This window comes from Python bivittatus, unplaced genomic scaffold, assembly GCF_059951505.1.
Source record: "Python bivittatus isolate LINGU-HERP-01145 unplaced genomic scaffold, Pbiv_v1 ctg000120_np1212, whole genome shotgun sequence".
NCBI classification, from domain to species: Eukaryota; Metazoa; Chordata; class Lepidosauria; order Squamata; family Pythonidae; genus Python; species Python bivittatus.
Genome location: NW_028277037.1, coordinates 4,363,341 through 4,384,411, shown reverse-complemented (window position 1 = coordinate 4,384,411; position 21,071 = coordinate 4,363,341). Strand labels below are relative to the sequence as shown.

Here is a 21,071-nt window from a genome sequence, read left to right as displayed (position 1 = left end):
CAACATTAAGAAGATGTAGGAGAGCGAAGAACTGTCTCTTAGGTCTGTCTCTTAAATCCGTGGCCGAAATAAAGTTTGCATTTATATTCCCTTAATATTAAGGAAAAGTTATCTCTTAGCTTCAGTGACAATATTCCTAATTTCAGGGAAGATGAAAATGAGGGACTCTTGGTTTATACACCAAATTTCATTTCAAAAGCAGTTCATCCTTGTTTTTTATAACCTCTGTTGGCAGAAATATACTTAGCTTACAAGACTTATCTGCTTGGGAGAAACGTCTTGAATTTGATTAACCATGGACATCTGTGTTTGTCAGAAATATTTCTATTAAATTGTGTGTTCATTTTTTTCTCATCTATTTGCAAAGCTAGCACATGAAATCAGCCCCCCTCCGTAGGCACGCACATGATAAAAATAGTCAGGTTTCTACCATCTTTCCAAAAGGAGAAGATACAGAGAATGAGGATATCAAATTAATGTAGAAAAATAAATCAGTCAGATGTTATCACAAGGCCAACATGCAAAGTGTTTGTTTCATGCATCATTTAATGAAAATTTGCTTCAAATTTGGTATAAGACAGGGTTCCTCAACCTCAGCAATTTTAAGATGGGTGGACTTCAACTCCCAGAATTCCCCAGCTAGCCACCCAGGGAATTTTGGAAGTTGAAGTCCACCCATCTTAAAGTTGCTAAGGTTGAGGAACCCTGGTATAAGAGATGCATTACTATATAGTTGACACCATGAAATCCTATAATAGTGACAAAAACTAATAATACTTTGCATTGTTTCCCCTTTATTTTTAGCTTGTGTATATGAGAGACTACCATGCAAATACCCAATTTTGTACAGGGCAAAGTGCTTTGTTGCCCTGTTAAGAAATTCAGAAATACTGTTAATTTACATAACATAATTTTAAAGGTCTACTTCAATCTGATTTTCAGGTTTTGTTCTTGTTTTTAATTTAGACCACTTAGGTTTTCACCCTGTTTTGCCATTGTGGAAAACCGGTCAAGCAGTGATTCCATGGTGCATGGATCCCTTCTTGTAGTCTGTAGAACATTACGTAGAATAATTTCTGCTTGAGTTGTCCCATTGGCGTTGAAATATGGACCTAAAACTTGAGAAGAGCCAGTCATTTCTGGATATCAATGAATTGACCTTTGGATCATGTTTGTTACTTCACAGAAACAGAAAAATGGTGCATCTGATATTGTTTCATTCTTCCATTTTTTAATCAGCTGAATTATGGCGCCTCTGCTCTGTTCATCCTTGGGCAGTTATCAGGGATGCCACTCCCTACCAGAGCCCAGTGCTATTGCAGGCTTTGATTTTGACTTCACTTCACTTGCATTGAGTCACACTTCTAATTTCGCATAGTGGCCATCACCTAATGTAGCTCTAAGGTCTTCCAGAGCTGAGGAAGCCCTAAACAGGAAAGCACCAGCAGGTCTGACTTGAGATTAAGACATTCAGAGCACACACCCCTGCAGCTGATAGGATCAAAGATTGAAGGTTTGATACAAGGTAAAGCATAATCTGCAGTCCTTTTAACAACCCCTCCAATATACATGATCCAAAAAATAATGTCATGGTGAGGAAGAATAAGCAGAATGTTTGTGGTCTTAGGGGAGCCAGACAAGTGATTATGGGGTAGTCTTCGTTCAGCGATTGCCTCAGACAGTAACTGTTTGGAGTTAGGATGGTAGCCTACAGCCTTAGGGTTTCCTGAAGCTCTCCCATTTGTGTAAGCAGGTCCAACCTGCTTAGCTTCTGAACCCAGACAAAGCCAGCCAGATTATTTTACCTGTGGAGATGTGCTACTTATTTTACGTCACATGTATTTTCTATGCATCAATTTACCCTCTTGGTATCTGTGCCTTTAGGCATTTGACCTAAATCGAAAGCCAAATCTGTATCACTGATGTAAACTATAAAAGTTCTTTTGGCTTCTGTGATGCTGTTTGCTAGATGAAGACCAGATGTGGAAATCTTGACTATGACTTGTAATAGTTAGAATTTGAATTTTTGGAAGGACAGCTTTTAAATAAAATATAACTTGGCTAATGTTGTTTGGGTGCCTGGAAAGAAGCCATTTGTATTAGATGAAGGTGGCATTTCCACAATCTTTTCATTACATTTTTCCCCATCCTTCAAGCAGTGACGTATGCTGGACATACTTCTCTACTGGCACATTTCATCCTCACAGAAATCTTGTTAGGTTAGGCTGAGCTTAGGAGGACTAACCAAGAACCAGTCAGGAAGCTCCAAAGTCAGCATTCCTAGTCCTGGTCCAATGTTCTGCCAACTAGCTTTGAAGGTTTAATTGGTGCACTTCAGTTCAAATCCTTATTCATTCATGAAGCAATTGGCTGTTTCAGACAAAGCACTGCCTCTCACAGCTCACAGGGCAATTATTGAATTTAAATTGAGATACCCCCAGGATTTATCTTTAAGCCCATTGGAGGAAGGATGTTACACAATATCCCTATTCAGTATTTCTGTCTTCCCTCATACAATTAGCATCATGTGAGTGGGAAACAAGCACTTTTATACTGCCTTGTCCTGTATATTCTGAGCAAAACAGAAAGCCACTTCTGCTCATGTAGGATCCTTGCAAAATGTTGGATGTCTAGAGGAGAAAGGGGGCAGTTGCTTTGTCTCTGTTTTTTTGTATCACTTAATGATAATCAATAGGTGGGGGAAGCATGTTTGGGCTACTGTAACTCTGGCATCTTTCACTGGTTGAGTTGCTGTTAGGTTTGCCTAAAAACCTGCAGTATTTCATTACAGGGGAAGGGATGAGTGGATAGCAAGGCAAGGTTGACATGGGTCAATGGCGGGGGGGGGGAGAACCTTCAGGAGAGAGATCAGCTAAGGGACAGGGCGTTCTAATGCAAAAACAGATGAAGAATGGAGCAGAATGAGAAGCTGCAAAGAGTATACCATGTAAATGCAAAGCCTTCTTTCACCCCCTGATACAAAAACCAGTCTGCAAATTTTTACAGAAGCCACTATGTGCTACAGTGGCAGGTTTTCCAGTTAATTATTCTATCATGTTTGAGAGAGAAACACCATTTACGTAGGTCCAGTATTGTTTGAGAAGAAGCTCCCACCCCAGGCATTTGTCTGAGTAGAGAGGAGTTCAGCTTGTAAAAGATTGGATTTTGATTTAGCAGTCTAGAACTAGATGTTGGCAGAAATTTGGAGCCACCTGGTATTTTTCCTGGCAACCTGAGCAGTGACAAATGCCAACAGTTAAATAAATTAATCAGTACAGGGAATGAGTTATATTCTTCCTGAAGTAGGGTGATGGGGCATGTTGATTATATTTTTGCTAGCATTGGATAGTTCTATAAGGAAATTCACATTCTGGGCTTAGCTACTATACAGGAAATAGCATTGATATAATGACACACACTGCATGAAGGTAATTAGCAGTCTAGCCTATGCTTGTTTACTCAAATATTCAATGCAGCTTTCTCCCAAGCAAGAATTCCTAAAGGAACTGCATATGTTCCAGCAGGACCTATTTTCCATATATTTAATGTGCAAACATATGTGGCAATTGTGTCCTTCCACATCAAGATAGCACATCTTTCAGAAAGCAGTTTCTATAATAAATGAAGCCAAATCTAGGTTAAATAACCAATTATAGAGTGTTATTGTTTTTTTTTAAGGAAATACTACAGTCAGGGTACTAACACAGCTGCTTTAGGGCCCACAGAATTATAATAAGGTATGTTTAACATATGTTTGCTGTATACTGAATGAATAGTGTCCCACTAGGTGGCAAACCCTCGCTAATCTTGGCTGATTTTGAAAAGGCTAAGCAGGGTTGGATCTGGTACATACTTAGAGGGGAGACCATTAGGAAATGCAAGGGCTGTAGGTTAGAGTAGGAAGTTAAAACACATCCCAAACAAAGGCTTTGGAAAATCACTTCCACCGTTGCCAAGAAAACTACATAATAGAATAGATGGTGGCAGAAAAGAGAATACAGTATGTAATGTTGGAAACACCATATTGATTGGGAGTAGTTCTTCAGATACAGTATGAAGAAACACAGTCTGTATTTTGTACAATGATATAAATAATTCCTTTATCCTCTCTATTTTTATCTTCTTAATCTGATTCCAGTAGCTATATAATGCAAAACATTCCCAGGGTGTCTTGAAGCAGAAATGTAAAATACTCTTTAATAAATAAATAGAACAGAATACCCACCCAGCCACATGCACACACACACATACACACATGTGCTGACAAGTTATTGTTTCTGTGGAAATCCAGATAAAATTTAAATTCTGGGTATGTGTCAGAATATACTTTTTAACCAGTGAGCAATGGCATGTTAATTTTCATGTTGTCTCTGAGTTAGAGATCCTAGTTTGCATAGAATAGTCTGAGAATGCTTGGGTTAAAACAGAGGTTTCATTGCACTTATGGCTTACTGGCCCAAATGTGACAAAACAGATCACCATTGTCCTGCTGCCTGTTGTATTGACACAACTAAGGCAAGTAGCATAGTCTACACCTTCTCTATCTTACTAACCAGTGTTTTGTGAACACCTTAATTGACCAAAACTATGATAGGCAACAGATGTCAATATCAGTAGGGCTATTGGGTGACAATAATGTCATATGGAAGATTGCAATTTGGAATACAAGCATAAATGGGAATGAACGTGAATGAATGAAATAAAGGAAATAAAACTAGATATATTGCATGTATGTGAAACAAGGAGAAAGTGGGAAGATGTAATTAATCTGAACAAAGGTGGCTTGAGCTTGTTAAGTAGAGTTGATGAATACGTGCTGGAAAATGAAGGTGTAGCTTTAATTATGAGTGAAAGGTTTAACATGACAAATGAGTTTCATCACATCAAATATCTTTATTATGGTCTTTGACCAGCTTTTACAGTAGGAAAAGAGAAATAATTTGGTACAATCAGGGAAAAAAAGAAAACAAGAAGACAATAAAACAGCACATCTAATTAAAAGTTTTGCACAGTTGTATGACTTGATGAAGAGATTTGGCCACCTGGCACAGGACTGTAGAGTTAGCATCCCTTAAAAAGTAATAAACATAAAATTTATCAGTATGACCCTCAAATTTAGAGATGGTTGGGGAGATCAGAGCATGTCTTGGGGCATCATAAAAAGGACTCCATATGAGGACATGGGCAAAAGTTTCTACCTCCTTGGACCCACAAGGGCAAAGTCACTGTAAATAAGGAGTTCCATGAAATCTTCCCACCAGCAGTGCTGAAGGGATGGCATCAAAGTGGGCTCTGGAAAAGGCCCATCTATATTTGCTTAGGGTTAGATTGTATAGATACCCCACAGTAGAGGGCTTGTGGCTATACAACAATTGGCGATAGAATTCAGGAGCACTAGGTGTATATGAAAGTAGGAATCCATAGGTTGGTGGTAGTTGCATGTTACACTTTAAGAAATGGTAATAATGACTTTTGAGAAAAATTGTACACCATTATGAATGAATACCATCTAGGAAAAATAGTATTCTGCTAGGTAACAGGAATGGGTGGGAAGAAAAGATGCGAGAGACTACAGCAAAAATGATTGCGCTATTCAGAAATCCAAGAATGAATGAGAATGGTGATCCTTTGGTGAGTGTTGGCTTAGGAAAAAAGTCTATTTCCAGGACATGGTTTAAATACCATGGTTTAAATAGATGTTTAAACATACATCTATTCTTATGTACACATGCAGAGAAATGAGTATAAATCTGAAAACATGATTGATTTGATTGGTTATAATGAAAGATTGAGAGAATTATGATACAAAGATGATGAGAGTTTTAGAGACTGTTTTTGTCAGTATAGACATAGGATTTTGGGAAGAAACAACACAGAAGAAAAGAAAAATAGTGAAAGAAATGAGAGTGACAGTGGAATAACTGCAGGAAATGGAAGTACAAGTCCTGTATGAAAACATATTAGAAACTAGATGAAATCTCTGAACACAATGAATGGAAAATAGATGTGAAAGAAAGATTATGTGGAACAGAGAAAAAGAATTGTAATACCGAGTGCCACAAAAGGGTGTGAAGTTCTGCTAGTGGGGCATTTTGAGAAAAGATGCTCGGTGGTATAATGAGATGCAAGATCCTTTGGATGAGAAAAATGCATATAAGAGAATAACCGTGACAGAAAATGAGGAAGAGAGAAGGCGATTATAGAGAGAAGAAGGTAGTTGCAAGAATGTAGTCAAAGTGAACAGCCAATGATTAGGGTTAAAAAAGGCATAGGAAATGCAAAGGAGTTTTGATAGAAGGAACATTGTTCTGAAACTGAGTGAAGAGAGAAAGGAGTGAATGGATTTAAAAATGAAGGCAATGAAATGATTTGGGGTGAAACTGAAATGGGGGTTAGAGATATTTATGGGGATGACAACAATACTGTATGTTGAAGACTGGAATTGAAATGAATGCTATATCTGTTAGCATCTGAGAAAAGAAGATTTACCAAAAGGAACTTCTAAACCGTTCTAAAATCTGTTTCTTTCTTATTATATTTTTCTCTTTGGGCTTTCCTTTTATCTTGTCTGAGGCAGATTATAAATATTGTGAAGTAAACAAACACTGTGTCGTTGTTAACAAATGGTGCTGTAAAATTGCCAGGGTAGATTATATATTTTATGGAGTCTCTTTGCCATTTGTTACACAGGTCTGAGAAGACGGCCTCTGTGCCTGTGGTTTGGAAGAAAGTCATTACTGTTCCTTTATACAAAGTGAAAATAGCAACAGTAAATATGGAAACTACCGGGAGATGAGTTTATTATGTATACTTGGGAAGGCGTGTAGCAGAATTTTGACTGAAGGGATACAGGAGGTGATCATGAGAACAATCTGGAAAATGCAGGGCACTTTTATGCTGGACAGGTTCATGCTGATCAGATTTATGCTCTTCAGCAAATCATAAGAAACGTATATGCATGAGAAAAGAAGTTTATTGTACAATTGTGGCTTTAGACAAAGAGAAAGATAAAGTGAATGGGTTAGAATTATGGGATGTTTTGTGCAAATATAGAGTTAAAGTTTAGTTGCTGGATGCTATATGGGCGATATATGATAAGAGTAAATCATGTGTGAGGATATATGGAATGCTTAGTGAATGGTTCAGTATTAAGCAGGAAGTATGTGTGATTTCATCTTGGTTGTTTAGCATATTAATGGATAAATGTGTAAGGAATGTTTGTGGTGACAAGTGTGTTGTTTGGGGAGTGTATGTGAACTTTTGTAGGCAGATGACTCTGCTGTTGTGTGAGAATCCAAATGACTTGCAGTGAAAGTTAGATTGCATGATGCAACAAGGGATGTGGAAATCAATGTATCAAAAGCTAAGGGATTTGTCTGATAGGAAAAATGTCCCCTGTTTGACAGGGAAAATGGAGTAAAGATTGCAAGAAATACATACATGGTGAAAACCTAGAGCAAGTAGATGAATTTGTGAACTTTGGTAGAATATTTACTAAAGGTAGGAAAAGGGATGGAGAAATTTCAAGATGGACCAGTGCTGGTAGAAACTAGTGGGTACTATGTGTTCTGGTGTGAAAGAAGTATGTTGAGGTCATTGGATCATATAGAGAGAACAAATAAGGGCTGAATTGCAAAACAAAATCTATGGAGGAAGAGTGAATGGGTCAAGAGGAATGGGAAGGTGGAGAACATTGTGGCTGAACGGAGTTGATGAGGTCCTCAAAAGAAATGCAAAATTGAATGAACCAAAGGCAACGTTTGAGGTATATGAATGTGATAAAAGCAATTATAGCATATGGAGACATATATTGAATGATGTTGGTGTGTACTAGACTTTGCTATATTTCCTTTTTTTCCTTATGTTTTAATTTCCTTTGCATGGTGTTTCTTGCTTTTTTTATTTTATTTGTGCTCTGCATCATGTTGTTTATCTCAAAAGGGAGTAGCATGATATACATATTTATGTTCCTCTGAGTTTAAAAGCACATACCATTTATTGCCAGAATATTAAAGCCTGAAACACAGTAGTATGCAAACACTGACTGCCCCTTAAATCTTTCTCTTAACCTAGTGCATTTCTCATTAGTATCAAGAGTATCCATATATCAGGTTTAATTTATTCTTTTGGATCAACAGCATCTGTGGTTGAGGAGGGAGAGGAGACTTTTTTTAAAAAAATTAAAGGATCTGGAGCAGATGTTATTATTTTATCACCGCAGGCTATGGATTTTGTTAGAATTAATTATCACAGATAGGAAGACCTTTAAAAGGCAGAGCTAATATCTGTTCTTGGCGGATAGATAGGTTTCAACAGATTCAAACTTGGGATAAGACACCAGTTTTAGGAAATGTGAAGGCTGCAGAAACTGAAGTGGGCTTGAAAAATAGTAGCAGACAAACTCTCTGAATGAAAACTTTGTCCATTGCTATGTATCTTCTCAATACAAAGCTGAAAAAGTTTCTTGGATGCCAGAGAACATTACGTCAGCACCTATGTGGTCATTTTCAAACTCCATCCTTTCTATATGAAATTGCCTTTTGTCAGACTAGTCCTGGTACTGTCTCAACATCCCTGAAGTTAGTAATTAAAAATAAACATCCATCACATTTTGGTAATACCTGGCCCATAGTCAGGAGGGAGTGTGATCAGGAAAGCAGATGTTGTTAAAACTGTGAACCGTTGGCCAGAAAGCATATAGCCTAGGCCAGTGTTTCTCAACCTTGGCAACTTTAAGATCTGTGGACTTCAATTCCCAGAATTCCCCAGCCAGCATGATCTTAAAGTTGCCAAGGTTGAGAAACACTGGCCTAGGATAACAATCCTAAATTTACTTATGTGGAAATTAATTCCAAGTAAGTTGATATACCAGCAAACAAGGTTGTTTAAACTCGTGGTTTTTGGGGTAACATGAATATGGCTAGAGAAGAAGGAATGTGCAAAAGAGGATCAGCAGGAATGAAGGGTAAAGTTCAGCTTCTCTCCTACTTGCTAATCTTCCCCTTTCAATTAAACCCTTCAGGGCACTCTTTGGATTGATTTCCAGTAACTATTTTCTTTATCAACCCTACTTTTAATGTTGTGAGTCAGACACAGGCTTCGGAAACAACATTAGGCTCATAATGTGGTTCTCCTGTAAATCTAACTGAGGTTGATGGTTTGGGCCAAGTGGGCTCTCACCTTACTTTAGCCACATCCTATGCTATTTGGGCTTTATGATTCCATTGTGTTCTGTTCTCAGTAACTAAAGACCATTGTGGCAGTGCAGAGAAGGAGAAACATTAATTGTGCATTGGTTGCCTAGAACTATTCCAATTTCCAATGACTTAATTTTGAAGAAGAAGGCATTCTTCTTCAGCAGCTGTTAAGGTAGTCTGAACGTAATTGTTATTCTTTCGCCACCACAGGAGGGGAAGCAAGGAAGAGGGACAAGAGTCAATCAAGGTGGAGGGAAATCTCTCCCTTTGCCAGTGTGGTAGAAGAATCAGCTTCAGCCAGTTCAGGCAATGGTGAGGAATGATGGGAATTACAACCCACAACATCTAGAGGGTCCCTCCTCCCTGTGCTTGCCTATGAATTAAAGGGAAAGAACAGAATCTGAATGAGTAAAGTCCCATTCAGCAGGGTGTGATCAAAGAAGCAAGAATCATACACATAAAGAGTTTTAATGCAAGAACAGGGTAAGATGGAGAATCTTGGAAATTGCAGTGGGTCTCCCCAGTCCTAGTCCATCTCCTTTATCATATTACTTCTCGATTTTATCCCATGTAAAGTCAAGCCCAGCCTCCCAGCAAGAATTACATGGACTTCAGTGAGGAATGGTTAATGCAAGATAAGATGCAGAATCTTGGAAACTGGGAGAGGAACCTCCAACCCTCTTTTATTAGGGACTTCATGAAGGCAGAATCTCTTTGAAAGTTTTGGATCTCTTCTTCCTGGGCTTTCTGCAATCCAGACTGAGTTGCTGTTTATGAGATGTGCCCTGAGATAAGCCCAGATGAAGTCCCCTCTCATCTGTTGGCTGTCAGTGTCTAGAGCCCCTCCCTTTCTTTCTCAGCTGCTCACAACTGGTCACATGGTGGTTCAAACCAAACATCCATTTAAGCCAACATTTTGGATTCAACTATGGAGAGCCATAAGAGTAATAGAGGATATACTTTCCTAGAAGGATATTGCCAGTATTCTGGAAAACTTTCAATATAGTCTATATTCTGTATTTTGTGTTGTGCAAACATGATATTCTTATAACATATTGTGACCCATTATCTCCTTGGCCCAGTTTTCAAAACATACTGCATTTTATTCTTATTGTTTTTAAATACATACACAGATATGTATGTATGTTTGTACTGTTGGGGTCAATGTTTATTTTCCTTGGATTATCTTGTATATAGATGCCCAGCAAACTCTAATTCCTCTCTCTATAGCTGTCTTTTTTCACTACGGATTGTTTATCACAGTATTCATGGTAAAGTGACAAACCAGATTGGTATGAAGTTGTTAAGGTTTGTAGTTTAGGATAAACATTTATCAAGCTGTGGTTTAGCTGAATCAGGAACTGAGCCAAATTATTATTGCCAGGGCTATTTAAAGCCTAAGAAATTAAATCTTCCCCAAAAAGGCCTTTTTTCAAAAGAAGCAATTGGAAGTTATATAAGTCAGTATTTTAAGATCCAATTCTGTTTTGTTTTTTTTCTTTAAACCCTCAGAAATATCAGTTCTAAAACTAGGAATTATGTACCTTAATGGTGACAGCAGAGAAACTGACAAAAGTGGAACACCAGTGTGAAATTAACTGTTGCAGCCTTCACCTGTCATTTTAATATTGTTGTGCATTATGTAAAGTTTTTTGTAGTCAGTCCCCTTCTAAATATTTCAGCTCTTTGTACCAATCCCAGCCATCTGTTCCACAGGTGAAAATGTCCTTGCACACAGTTGTGTTTGTATGGATTGCTGTTAAATGTAACCATCTATGGCTACTGCTACTCCTCCCCCACCACCTCCTCCTCCTCTGTATTCCCCCCATTTTGGGGCATTTATAGTCTCCTGAAGCAGCTCTTAGCTTTTTCAGATCAACCAAGATTGGTTACACAGGACTGGGCCTAGCTAGTACTTGGATGGGAAACTGCCAGGAAATTTCAGGACTGTAAGCAAGCCTGGAAGTTTGGCATGTGTGTGTGCATGGAAATATCCTAGAAGAAGAGAATGGCAAATCGATTCTGATTTTGTATTTCCCCTAGAAATTAGCTCAGCTGGAGGGAGATTTTACTTTTAGGCTGTAGTTGATGAAGGCATCTAGCCAACTTTGATCTTGAAAAGTTAAGCAGGGTCAGATCTGGTTAGTACTTGGATGGGAGATTACCAGGAGATCCTAGGGCTGCCAGCTAGACTAGGAAGTAAAAAAAAAAAATCCAGCACAAAGGTAAAGGCAAACTGTACCCTGAAAGAGAACTGTTTCCCCTGAGAATTCAGTGCTTGGTTTCAAATAATCCAGGATTCCCAATAATGTGATTTTGCTGAAGTTCTCACTGGCTATCTACATATACTCGGTGGCTGCTGAAATGCTGCAGCAGGAGACTTGATGACTGCCTGTAGGCACTGTTGGCTAACAATGATAAAAGGGATACAGACACACACTCGCACATATACATTTGCATTCATAGAAGTGTGGTTGCTAATAAAGGACCAGAAAGGGCATAAATGGTTCCAAGAGATTTGGGTCACTGGCTCTTCATAAGGCCTGACAGTCAATCTGACATCTGTCTATGGAACTGAGGATTGGAAGAAATGTTTTCAGAATGTGGCTAGTGAATTAAAATTATGGTGATATTTTTGCTGCAGATCAGCAAAAAGCAACTTTGGTGACCTGCAAGGTATAATGTAGCTGTTGGGGAATAGGTGATGGTCTCAGAAAATAGCCATGCCTGTCTGGGTATGTTTCTTTCCCTTGCAACTTCACATTTATGCATGAAAACATCTGGAAAGGGTGAACAATGGGGAGAGGGCAAGCGATGAAACGTGTGGCAGTGTTGTAATGCCAACTCCATCCCCTTTGTACTTGTGTTGTGAAGTTGCGTGCAAGAATGGAAGGGGTGGTGCTTGCATCACAACATCACAATGCATATTTCAAGTTTTTCATTTACAGATTGGGATGTGGTTATCTAAGGGACCATAGTTTCTGCCCAACCCGTACAATCCAGCAGACTTGGCAAGCTCTAGTCCCATTGATTAAACGATATCTAGAATGATTAGATATTGGATTCTGATTTTTTTTTCTGGATATTCCTTTATGGGTTATTTGCATTTCCTTGTTTTATATCATATGCCAACCAGAGGCACAATGGAATTGAGGGGCCTATAAATCCAGTAAATCTAAACTAATAAATTTAGTCACTGCAGTTTGTACTAGACATCTCTGCTTTACAAATAAGCCATCATTTTGGAAGAGTACCTATTTTTTACACCAAACATGGATCAGGAGCTTTTGTGCCTCTTTTGACAGTTTCTAGTGTTATGGACTCTTTGACATTGTCTCAGGTGCAGTTTTACTATGTTTTAAATGTCTTTTTTTGCTCTGCTGTTTTTAATTGTGCACACCACCTTCAGTTGTACATCAACTGGATGGCTATATAAATTGCTTAAATAAATTCTTCCTCCTCTCCAAGAAACCTTTGGAATCCTTTGGAATTCCTTTATAAGGCTTTAAGCTTAAAGGTATATTGATCTCATATGGTTATCATTGTTCTACCACACGCAGGAAAAAAATTTAGAGTGGTTTCCTCGGATGAGAGCCATGTCCCTGGTTAGCAACGAAGGTGATAGTGAACAGAATGAAATCAGGAATCTGCAAGAGAGATTGGAATCCACCATGATCTTGGTCAAGCAGCTTTCCAGTCAACTAGCTGAGCTTAAAGAACAGGTGAGTTGTCTTGTAATCTGTCTCTCTCTCTCTTTGTGTATGTGTCACAAAGCAGAATATGATATGAAAGCCAATATGGTGTGAAATATCAGTCAATCTGGCAAACAAACACCTAAATAAAATATAGATACACACCTATAAAAAGAAGGAAGCTCTCAACTAGACCATAGTGATGTCATTCTTACAAAAATGGACATTTGCTCCTTGAAAGCCTTTCTCCACATTTATAGAACCTTTATCAAGTAAAAGCAAAAATATGTATTTTAACCAAGACAAGAAAACATTTTGATGGCATAATCTAATGAATCAGATCAGTGAATTAACCAAGAATCCCTATATGAACTCTGTTCAAATTCACATTTCTAGTTTTATGTTGGCAGCGGTATAAAACCAGTGAGCGTATTTGGATTGGAAAGAATTGCCCTGAGAAGGAAGCATTGCTACAGAAAAATCCTGTATATTCTGAATATTTTATTTTACTCTGTGCCTCTGCTAAAGTGAGAATCGGGCAGGGATCTCTCATGAAATGATCTGATGTTTTAATCATTACCTGTATCTTTCCTGAATCCAGAATTAACTTGTTCAAAGTGCTATCTGATGGTTTAAAAATTCCTAATCATCCACTATTTGCACGAGGGTACTTTGTGTGTAGAATTGCTCTGAGGAAGGAGAAATCATCCTATACATGCCCAAAGACTTGTTTTGCAAAACTGACCCCCACTTGAAAGGAATCCCTGGCTAATAATCATTTTCTTCCCCTTTCAGTTCTGTATCACTGGTTTTCCCCCTCCTCTTTATGACTTCCAAATACATACATAGACTTTTAAAAGAAAATCTCAGCAGGTAACATTGGTAACCCTGTGCCTCTGGAAAGAATAGCCAGCTGCTGATCTTGTCTTTGTCTCCTTTCTTGCCCTTAGATGACAGAACAAAGGAAAAACAAACAGAGGTTGGGCTTTTTGGGATCCAACGCTGCTGCCCACGTGAACCATCATGCACCACCACATTGATACCACCCAGGCTATGATGGGCCTTTCATCAATATTCTCTCTTGATCACAAGGCAGAAGAGCTGAGCGTGGAAGGACTGAACAGGGCCTATTGTTACCAAGTTTTCAACTGAGTGCCAAAATGCTAAATGACTGAGCTCTGGGAACAATTTGTAACTGTGTTTTATGGTTGAAAGGGGCCGTGGCTTAAACCCTACAGATAATGCAAAATGGGGACATAATCTTCATCTTTGCTCAGCCGTATCAATAAACAAACAAATGAAAAAAAGGGGGGGGCTCAGTTTATACTCTTGCATTTCAGTTGGGTTTAAATTTTTTTTTTATCTTTCTTTCTCCAGAGGCTGGCAGGAAAGAAGCTGAATTTGGCTCAGTTGTTTTGAATGCCGTTCTAAGAAACCTTGTAAATCCAGCAACTTACTGAGAGAGTCGTTGATTAACCCAAAATGCAACAGTGTTATTCAAAATCTGTAAAATCTGTTTCTTGTTGTTTGCTGGCTCATGTCATTTGTCATGTTTGCACGGTGTTTGCTCTTTGGGGAAAAAAAAAAACCAAACACATGTAAATATGCTACAGCAAATTAATTTGCATTAGGAGATAAACAAAGTCATCTCCTTCACCACCAGATGTTTTTGCTTTTTAAAGAAGACAAACTATAATGCTAGGAGCATTTTTGCTGTCAGCTGTACAGTTCCTATAAAATACAGTACAATGAATCTGTGGCTTTCCATTCTTTCCATTTATTCATGTAGCCACCAAAGACATTAGAATAGAACACTCTATTCACCAAGAACATTACATCAAATTTAGATCCTTACTCCTGGACTTAGCTATACCCTAAAGGTCGTTGCAACTAAAGATTCTAAGTAAGGATGGCCTTTAATCTGTGGTTAAAAGCAAGGGTGAGGTTGAGGAGAAAAAGAACTCCTTTATAAATCTTTAGTATCAAAGATTAAGTTCAGGGTGGTAAGCAGGTTTGAAATGTCTACGTAGAAACAACTGCAAATGGGCCATTGTCATTCATAAAGCACACAGAAATTTGACTTTGCTGCTTCTCCTTTCTCAGTTTCTAAGCCAGATGCTCTTCAGAAAGGATTCACAACTGTGTTGATCTCCTACTTTGAGAGGAATGTACGATCTCATTATTCTTCATCTTCTGATTCTACCTAGCCCATTCTCCTCATTGGAAGGATTACTCAGAATATTAATTCAACGTTATAGTTCTTACTGCTGCAATGGTTAGGAGAGCAGTTATCTCAGACTGAGGATTAATTCCCAAATCCAGGTTGCCAAAATCCAAGTGAACACTAGTAGTAGCAATAATTTAGCTACCATAAAGTGTCTTTCAGATTTTTGCAGCTCAGATCTGGGAACAATGGATTGTCTTGTCTGGAAATCAGTATGCAGTGTGTTGGGCAGTCCAAGACACTTTAAGAGCTAGCCTAACTTCCAAACACTGGAGTGAAATGCATTTTTTTAACATTAAATTTTGGTAAATCTGGGGCTTCCTTGTCTGACTATAGATTTAGTAAAAAAAACTTTTTAGTAAAAATGCTGATAAGGAATTGAAAAATGTATTTCTGGTTGTGAGTGAAATCTAGACTCGGTTCTGCTCAATCAGTCATGACTTCTGTAAGTATGTCTCTTCTAGGTAAGACTAAAACTAGATTTCATCTTATCTGAATAAAATAAGTTGCGCTGTTTACATATCTTAGGAGAACTGGAAGCTTATGAGACAATTCATGTGTGGCTTTTCAAAAATCTCTTTCTGGCATCTTGGAAGACATAAATGCAATGCCAGTCAGAGAGATTACACTGTATCTTGTGATTATGTCATATTATAATACCTACAGGAAACATGTTTTGCACATTTTATTGACTTAAGTGGAGCGTTCGAGTTTCACACCAGTTCTCATCATCCACAGTATACTTTAATGAAACTTGTGGATAAGCAATATTATGTGGTTTATTTCCACCATTACTTGCACTTTATAATGAGTTATGTCATCGTGTAGACTATATCGCATCAGCCTTATTAATTGATTGCTATCCAAAATATGTGTCATTTGGAAGGGTGCCTGATTTTATAGGGCTTTCCCAAGCCACAATTATCCTAGGCTCATTATAACAAGCTCAGACTAAAACCTCCTTGCATTCCAAACAGTCTAAGAAGCAAAATAGGTTTCAGTTAAATACTTTGTACCTGCAACTGAACTCTTAGGTGTTTTGCTCTGTCCCCACTTTAGAATCACCTCTGAAGGTCCTGCTGGTGGCTCCTTGGTTGAAATGTGTCTTTTCCCAGCATGGCAGGGCAGCTGTGCAGGGCAGCTACATAATCTCCTGAAAAGACATGACTGCTTTAAAGAGTTTCCTCCCATGCTATCCAAAACACCTTTTCCTGTTTAAATTTGAAGCACTTCACAGATCAAATAGTTAAAAGCAGGATTCATTTTCCTGCTTTTTTGAAACCTTTTTTGAGAATGGGTCAAAAATGAACTCTACCAAACAATGGATTAATCTTCATCAGGGAAGAAACCTAAGAATTTTGTGAGGACAGACCATGTTGTTGTTTTTTTTAATTTCCTTAATGTGTCAGAGAGTTACTCCTGCTTTAAGATGCCCGGCAGAGTTTCCTTTGTAAATTCAAGATGCAACACCTCTTGAGAATGACATGACATCATGGTAACATTCTCCTGGGCAGTCCTGAATGGGTGGGTGGAATTTATAGCAAAGCATTAGCAAGTCTTAACAACAATTGATGTCAATGGCTATAATTAATCTTAGTTAACTGTGTCTGGTTCAAAACATGAAAGTTGTAAAGTAAACAAAAAAATAAAAAGGGTCATATCCTGAGGACTAAACAGAAAATATGCAATTTTATCCATGTTTACTTCCAAAAAAATGCTAACAACTTTATAATAATTGATGCCTGCCTCCAGTGTTTTGTGATTTGCACAGGTATATTTATATAACTCATCCCACCTTGTACCATATAATGCCTCACTCCACCCTACTTCCAACAAAGACGTAGACTTGTTCCACTGGCAATTTAGACTTTTTGCTCAGACTGGAGAGTTTAATGAAAACCTCAATTTGCAGTGTCTGTTGCTTTATATTGCTTACAAAAACTAGATACAATTCAGTGTTGTTCAACCTTATCTTCTGCAGGGTTTTTACCTCCCTTGTGGGCATTTCAAAAATAAAAAAGCACCAACTTCTGGATCTTTACACAATTGCTGTAAAGAAGTTTTCTCCTCTCAGGAGAGAGAAGAGAGAACTCCAAAACTAACGGATCTTTTTATTCTTAAAGCTGAATTGCAAATAAAGTATTTCTATGGGAATGAGAATCTGAGGACCCAACTGATCTGTTGATGTGTGTACCAAAGTCTGGTTACCAGTAGCTTCATCTGAGTCTTTGGTTTTCCCTCATCCCATTCTGATCCTTGGTTCTTATTGACTAAACAATATTCAGCACATAGAGGGAAATCACATTCAGAGCCTTTTTTTTTTTTTTAAATGGAAGAATATGAGGAATTGAATTTTGTCCATGTTCTCTTTTCTAGTTAGGTTTCTAGAGGGGAACAGATATTCTGGACCCAGGTGTTTGAAGATTGTTTTGCAGGGAGATCTAAACTTAGAATATAGGTGTCAGAATTTTGTTGGCCATAGAGATGGTTTGTCATAGTTTCTAGGCCAGACCACCACCATCCATTAAGTCATTTACCCTTTTAAAGAAGATCCATAGTTACATGTTTTCAGGATGTGGAAAGATTACGAGAATATGTACAAGGAGTGGTTGGAATGTATATTATCTCTGAAAAATTTATTTCATCGTATTCAGAATGATTCCTGTTCAGAAATCATTTCCAAGATTCAAGAAGATATTAGAGACCAAAGTATGCAGTATCTTACATACTGGAAATACATTTCTTCTTTTCTTCCTTTTCCTTGTAAAGCAACCTTGAAGGACTCCTTGCAATCAGGAAGCTGTGAATCCCCAAGACAAAATGATACATGATGTTATTTAAGCTGATCCCTGGAAAAGGCAATAAGTGCAGGAAAGCATCTGCTTTGGAAGGGTGGTGATATTTCTGGGAATACAGTGCAGGAGAACAGCAAAACTGAAACTGGATCAATGAAGGGACATGACAGGAGTCAAAAAAGAAAAAAATGTGGAAAAGGTTCATGCTAACATCATTTTTGAAATGTCATGATGTAAGTATTTTGATGCTAGTGCTAAAAGTATCTAAGCCAAGAGGGGAGAAATAGAGTGCTTGGTGTACAAGACAGTAGATATTGTGGCGTACCAAAAACATACTGGGATGGAGAGAATCAATTCAGTTATTCCTGGATACAGATTATAGAAAGAAAAGGAAAAACATGATGGAAGGACATAACGTTTAACATACTAGAAAACATTGGAAGGCCACATTCCACCACAGAATCACTATGAATGGTGATCTAGCCACAAATGTAAATTAAGTCTGGGTTATTGCCTGCCTAATCAAAATGCTGAGGTTGATCTTTAAAAAGTGAAAGAAATCAGGGAGGAATGCAAATGAGAAGTTCTTGTTATTAATTTCCCGCCCACATTAACCAGGAACATTTATGCTCATGCCATGACAATGAAATGAAATGGCTAGATACTGAGAATGATTGTGACTAAGAACAACTCGTGTTGAACAAAGCACTAGATAGGCAACCCTAGGTAGAAACCTAAATGGTGACCATGATCTGACAGCAGTAGAAGTGTAGAACTGATATGAAACAATGACCATAATGCAATTAGATTTGGCTTACATGAAAGTTGGGAACTGCCATTAGGGTCCAACACAGATTTGGCTACAAAAAGTGAAACATTTCAAGGATGTCTGGTCTAATGTGTAATGATATGTGGGAATGACCTTGGGAGACAGGGCAATGAGATGCAACGAAGGCAACAGTCAGATAAAAGGCAGCTGAGCCCGCAACAGGAATATGGGTGGACCAAGAAGCTCAGAAGAGACCTTCCCTAGTTCTGGGGCTGTAAAGGGGATGGGGGAGAGAAGTACTTTCAGACTTGCAAGATTCTATGAATGTAATCTTACAATAAAGTAGAATTGGCTCATCTGGTTGTGTTTCATGTCTGGTCATAAGGCTGACAAATGAGAAAAGATTTTAAGAACAAGTCAAAAGAACTAAAGCTCTTCATAATGCCTGAAGGTTATTTCAAAACAATAACTCAGGCTCAGTCAGTATGATTCCACAGCGTGTTCCACAATAGTTCAACCAACTCCAGGAAAAGGCCAACGTAGCTCTCTAGTATTGTCCAAGAAGCTGTAAAAGTTAACAAGGCTTCCTTCCAGGAAATTGAGAAGCATCTATTTTAACCTTGATCAAATAAACCAACTTTATATTCCTTCCCTTTACTTTTAACAATCTTGGTCTTCAATCCCTTCAAATAATGTTCTAGAACTTGATTTCTTTTCATTTTTTCTTTTTTCCCTCTCGCCAAATCCTTCAAAACTTTAACAGGTCTCTTTTGTAAATCCACTGTAGGAAAATTATCCAACTCCCTCTTTTGATTTGTTATTCATAAGTCCCTTTTAATTATTAAGACATCAGCCATTTCATTTGTATATCTAGTATATTGTCTTTTTCCAGATCATTCTTGTAGCCTGACATTTTTAAATCCACGTTCAAATCATTTTCAGTCTTGTTCAGTAGAACCTGTTCTTCTTCCATAACATCATTCACACACAGTCTATCTATGATGGCAGATATTCTTAAAATGAACTTCTGAATCCATTGTTCACAAATATCCTTCAATACATCCAATGTTAAAGTAGTTTGCTCCATTCTGTATTAACAAATCAAATTTAAGTGTTCTTCTCCTTAAATTGTAATCTTTAACTCCTTCTGGTTCCCTCTTGTGTCCAACCTTCAAAGTCCCATCCTATCATGTTTTTTTCCCCCCTAGAATTCAAAACAACAGCTATTTCCCATGAGAAGGATTCTTATGATTAATTTCAAAACCTTATTTCAAATCCATCTGGACCCTTAATCCATTTATAACTTTCCAAAAATAACACTCTAATCACCCTTTTGCCATTTATTCCCCCCCAAAAGAATTATTCTAAGTCCTTAAACTTGTACTTAAAACTTCATTCATTAAGGGTTGAAGGAAACTCAATGCCATAAAATTCACTGTTCTGAAGGTTCTTAAATTTGAAAAGCAATAAAAAAATAATTCCAAAAGTGATTAAAAAATGAGGCTCTACCAAACTTTATGTCCATATAGGCTACATTATGACTATGAGCTTAGTTGGAATCCCTCGACACCCAGCCACTCGGCTCACCAACCAACCGCAAAAATGTCAGTTCCTGCAGTTTCCTGGTAAGGAGCAGCTGCTGGAGTACAATATTCATCAAGAGATTTCACTGGCCAGGATCCACCCTCTGGCCACCAATCTCTGCCATAATGCCATGCCCACTACTTCAGGACATCTAACTCACCATGTCCTCACTGGAAGTCTCCCAGAACCTTACAATTCTCACCACTGAACAACATTTTATTGGGCAGGACTTATGTTCAGGTCTAGCATCCCCTTAAGTTATTGCTAAATACTAAATTATATTAAATATACTAAACTATTCAGGATGGTGAAAACCAGAAATGATCATAGATAGCTTCAAAAGATTCTTTAAACTATGTGGATGGTTAACTAAATGACAAATGTAGTTGAATTTTAAGTAATGTAACGTGATGCACATTGGGGCAAACCACCTCTCCAACTTCACAAACAGAATTATAGGGTCTCTGCTACCTGTAACTAACCAAGAAAAATAATTTGAGGTCAGAGTGGATAACCTAGCAAAGGTGTCAATTTAGTGTGCTACAGTTAAGAAAAGAGTAAATTCTATACCAGAGGTCATTAGGCAAGGGGTTGAACATCAGACTGCCAAATTATAATATAATGCTCTTTTACAAATCAACTCCCCTGCTGTTTAATCTGTACAGAAATCCACTCATGGCCAAAATAAATCATTTAGAACACCACCCCCAGAAGTAGCAAACAGACATATTGCAACTTTGTTGTATGCAGATGACATAGTACTTCTATCACTAATATTGTGAAGTGAGATTAGCTCCATCCCTCTTAACA

At 37.9% G+C, this 21,071-nt stretch overlaps 1 protein-coding gene across 3 annotated transcripts in view; it reads left to right on the top strand.

The window, feature by feature from the left end:
- The window catches only part of ITPR2 (inositol 1,4,5-trisphosphate receptor type 2), a 224,016-nt gene extending 209,370 nt beyond the window's left edge, over positions 1 to 14,646 (top strand). For all 3 annotated transcript variants that reach the window (XM_088134864.1, XM_088134865.1, XM_088134863.1), the window contains exons 56-57: positions 12,758 to 12,919; positions 13,840 to 14,646. In XM_088134864.1, the coding sequence (XP_087990990.1) occupies positions 12,758 to 12,919; positions 13,840 to 13,929 (252 nt within the window). In that variant the 3' untranslated portion in view covers positions 13,930 to 14,646. The remainder of the gene's footprint in view (positions 1 to 12,757; positions 12,920 to 13,839) is intronic.
- The last annotated feature ends 6,425 nt before the right edge of the window (positions 14,647 to 21,071 follow it).